This window comes from Gavialis gangeticus, unplaced genomic scaffold, assembly GCF_001723915.1.
Source record: "Gavialis gangeticus isolate Ggan-Ray unplaced genomic scaffold, GavGan_comp1, whole genome shotgun sequence".
Classification (NCBI taxonomy): Eukaryota; Metazoa; Chordata; order Crocodylia; family Gavialidae; genus Gavialis; species Gavialis gangeticus.
In genome coordinates, this window is record NW_017729032.1 from 762269 (window position 1) to 766862 (window position 4594).

Below are 4594 nucleotides of genomic sequence, written 5' to 3' on the forward strand. Positions count from 1 at the left end.
AACTCTCAAAATGACCTGTCAAGCTGGCTTAATAGGTAGTCTGGTTGAAAAAAAACTAAACAAAAAACTATACAACTTCACCTGAGAAGAAGCAATTTCTGTTTGCTGTCTCTCAATGTCTAAGCAGCTAAAATAAAAACTATATATGACACAGAACCAAGGCCTGTTCAATCCAGAAATAATAAAGTATGCCAGCCTCCTGCTTGCAACCAGCTAGAGATTTATGATTAGAGGGAACATTCCTGATTTTTCCTAGGTAAAAACCTACTGAACCACTAAGACAGCAATAAGCCTCACTTCTTCTCCAGTGCCAGTCACCTTTTAAAATAGCTGACCCTTTGACATGGGTCTCAAGTGCCAGAAACACCCGTAACAGCTCCTTAGCCCGTCTGGACTAGATTCAGGACTGATTCAGGGTCTCTAAATAGTCCTGCAACAACAACTAGGCATTTTAAGCTAGCCCTACAAGCTACCACTGTTTGCTGGGAGAATAAATTGCAGTTTAAACTCCTTTGTGGAAGATAAAAACATTCCAGGGTCAGCAGCACGGCAAGGGACCAGATCGTGATTTCTATCCCACGCTACAGCACACAGGAGAGAACATGCTGTTCACAGGAGGCCTTGATAGCTAGGCCAGCATTAGCAGGTAGCCAAGTATGAGCAAGCTGCACAGAGCATGCAATCTTGTTGCCAGGAGACCATTTTCAGGCAACAGCAGCCTCTTATTTCTTTCCATTTTAGGGTATGTAGTCAGTGAGCACGAGCATCTGTACACAGCTAAATAGATGGCCAAACTGTGCAGGGCTATTCACCACCCAGAAGTGATTGGCATGCATAATGCTATAAGCACACTTCAGGTAACTCATTTTTTCTTCACAGCTCCAAAACAGGGGCTATTGCCTTTAGCAGCTAGATGGGCCCTGCAGACTGCAAGTCATGTCTAAAGCTATCCTTGCTGGCTGCCATCAGCTTATATTAAAAGGTGACAAAGTCAAGAAAGAGAAGCAAGGTCCTGCCAAGTTCACGCAGCTTGCTGTTTTTAAGACCTTCAGCAACTAAACTTGCGGCAGTGTTTTTTGTTGCAATACAGCAGCTGCAATTATGGAAGGCAACGCTATCTGAGCAATGGCCTCAAGCTACAGCAGAGGAAATTAAAGCTGGAGATCAGGAGGAATGGTATGACAAAGGAAGGTGGTCAAGCATTAAAACAGGTTGCTTTGAGAAGCTGTGAAACATCAATCCCTGGATATTGTCAAGGGCATGTTAGACAGACCTAAGTAGGCTGGTTTGTTCAGTGATGACCCTGTCCTGAGCAGGGGGTTAGACTAGATGTCTGACTTCATGAAGTCCTCTTCCAGCCCTATGTTCATATGATCCTATGCAAGCTATTGGGAAACAAAGGGGGCTGGACTTTTGTTCTATTCCACACACCTTTTTGATAGTATATCAGGATCAGACTTGGGAGCAAAGTGTTAAAATGATGAAAAAGGTCACAGGGTGAACTGATAGAATTCACTTAGAGATTCCTCTTCTGAGCAAAGGATTGAGAGGTCAGCAGCGTAGGTATTTTAGTGATACATTTCCCAGCAGTAACAAGGAGGAAGAGTTTAGTGTGCAAATAAGAACTGCAAAAACCAAATACTGGTATTGCTGCCTGATCTGCAGGTTGAGGGATTTTTTTTTTTTTTTTTTTGGTGTTCATAGAAAAAGTACCTGCAGACCTTAAAAGCTCTTTACAATAATTAGAAGAGTTACTAACACTAGCATATCTGTATTCTAGATCTACTTCTGTACTTTTCAAGTCACAGCTGTCTACTTCACCAATGCAGCTTTATTCCTTTGTTGCTGCTAGCCCAGTTGATATAAAACACAGTACTGGAAGGAAAAACAAAAAGTTAGATCCTTCCAGTTTTCAGACAGATTAAGCTGCAAATTTGGGCTACAGAAGGCAACAGCTGAAGTCACAAGACAGAAACAATGAAGTCACAAGACAGAAAGAAAGAACTACCTGGGTTTCAGATCCCAGTTTTGCAGCAGTTCTAAAGCACCGTGTTTGTGACTGAGCAAATGTGACCTAAAGGAGGACTTTAAAATTTAACTGAACCCACATCCACTTCCAATATCCTCCCCTTGGAGTTGAGAGCTGGGTTTCCAGGCTCTCCGCTGCAATGTTTTGCATGGTTCCAAAGCTGCACTACACAATTTCCATGGACTACCTGCATTTAAAAAAACAAAACTTTGGGGGCATTTATATAGCTGCAGTTTCAAATTAAAGTGAAACGCAATTAAATTTCAATTACTAGTCGAAGAGTCACTGCTACTGAGCAGGGTGGACAAGTTTTTGACACTTACATCTGAATTGATAGGAATGGCTAGATACAAACGAGCACCTCAACCTGGCTGTGCACTGGGTTGGTTTGGGCCTCTCGCAGATGAAGCAAGCTTTCATTGTCTTTACATGTGACTTTTTTGGGGAAAAGAACAAAAGCAAGGGACAGCCAATAAGACTGCACCCTTCCAACTGTCTCCTTACCCAGCATGTGCATCCTTGGGAGCAATGCATCAGATCAGAAGAGGGAAAATGGTACTGACATGAGCAGCAAACCACACTGGCTGCATTTTCCCAAACACCCAGTATCAGTGCTTGTTAGTGACATGTTGGGCCACTGGCTAAATATAGCTCTCTTCCACTGATCTGCCTGTCCAAGCAAAAGCTCACTGCACTCTAATGCCTCAGGAAACTGCAAGCTTACAGATCCGCTTTCACTGCAGACTGCAGATTGCTGAAGGGTAGAAAAACGAGTTTTCTTATGCCTTGAAACAAAAGCCTTTCCCCTTTAGCAAAGGCAATCCAGCTGCTGAAAGCAGACATCCTTTTGTTCCAGCCTCCTGCACATACAGATATGATCTTCTCTAGAAAAGCGCAGAGGCAGAACTGGACACTGAGGACTAGATTTCAAGATTGGACACTGCAAACCCTGGTTTTGGAAAGTCCTTAACATTTTGTATTCAAGTCAGTCAAGCCCTATCTTATGACAAGGTCACTTTGTAGAAATACGGCAATCACCACCTGAAAGCAGCATCTGACTGCCTAACTACCACGAACATTTCTTTGCAAAAGAGCTTCTCTGCATTAGTGTCCAAACTACTTGTGTGAATTTTTTTTCATGGAAAAGCTATATCCAAGTTTAAACACTGTTCACATTGTAGTCATGTGTAGATACTTTGTTTAAAGTTATGTCTGAATATGGGACAAGACTTTCAACCTACATGAAAAAAATTACAAAATATTCTTTTTACTCAAATAAGGTAACTGCGCGTAACAGTTCAGTATTTTATTACTGCTTTCTTAGGCTGTAGCCAGGAACTAGCTGCACCTTCATTTTCTCTCCAAGATGTCTACAATAATCCATGAACACACGCATTCCATTCTGAACCTTTTTGTACATTCATACCCCACCCCGAACATTTATACCCAACATTTGGGGGAAAAAAAACCACACACCTTTTTAATACAAAAAAATTCATTAAAATATTAGTATACAAGTCTGCATACAGAACAAGGTTTGAAGATACAGGCAAAATAATGCACAAGCTGTTTTTCAGATGCTTAAACCAGCCTAAAATGACCAGCAACATACCACACATTTGAGAAAAAACAAACAAAAAAACCAAGACTTTTCTTCAACAGGTAAAAGATTACCACATCCGATGAGCCCAGGATGTAGATGGAAAGTTAATTTTTGGTTTTAAGCCCTTTTCAACAAAAGCCCAAGTTTGGAGGTGGGGGGGGAGTGGAGAAAGTATACTAAGATCTTCCAAACATATAACCATCAGGCAGTCAGCTGTACCTGCCAATTTATACAAGTTTAGTTCGAAACGTTCTGCATTTTTCCAAGCCATTTGTTACAGTGACAACACTGCCTCAAGGACAGCCAACTGACCTCCGGCTTGATGGAAATTCACAAAAAACGAAGTTTCTATTCTTTTTCTACCTGAGACAGCGGTGCTGGTTTCCCATTCAGGGCCATCTGCTGGGGCACTGGCTGCCCCTGGGGTGGCACTGGAGCAGTTTTTAACTTCTTTGTGTCTGCTTTTGAAGAATGCTCTTCCTCTTCCTCCTCGTCAGAATCTTGCAGGCCATATTTAGAGAAATGAGCCACCTACACAAAGATCAAAAGCAAGACTGTTACTAACAGCCACAGATTTAGGGGAAGGATTTTCAAAGGGATGGATGAGAGCTGGTGACACAAGCTGCCCTTGACTTGATATGGGAACTGGATGCCAACCACTGGTTCATTTAAAAGCCTAAGTCCAAATCCTCTAAATCTAAGTAATTGACAACTGCATACCCAAGTTACTGTATGCCAAATTCAGATCAGTCCTTGTATGGATTACATGCATAACCATACACGTTAAAAAACCCAAAGCACAAGTTTTAAGGACCAAATAAATGCTTTTGACCAGGTTTGAAAAGTCTGTACTCTATTATGATCTTTGCTGTCAATGAATGTAGTGCTACAATTCCTAAATGACACCAGTTACTCCAAAGGGAAGAAACAGTGCTATGATTCTGGCATAAATCACTGGTTTA

At 41.7% G+C, this 4594-nt stretch overlaps 1 protein-coding gene across 2 annotated transcripts in view; it reads right to left on the reverse strand.

The window, feature by feature from the left end:
- Positions 1-4594, reverse strand: part of NUP98 (nucleoporin 98) — a 135079-nt gene that overhangs the window by 36826 nt on the left and 93659 nt on the right. For both annotated transcript variants that reach the window (XM_019524439.1, XM_019524437.1), the window contains exon 19: positions 3996-4163. In XM_019524439.1, coding sequence (XP_019379984.1) covers positions 3996-4163 — 168 coding nt within the window. The remainder of the gene's footprint in view (positions 1-3995; positions 4164-4594) is intronic.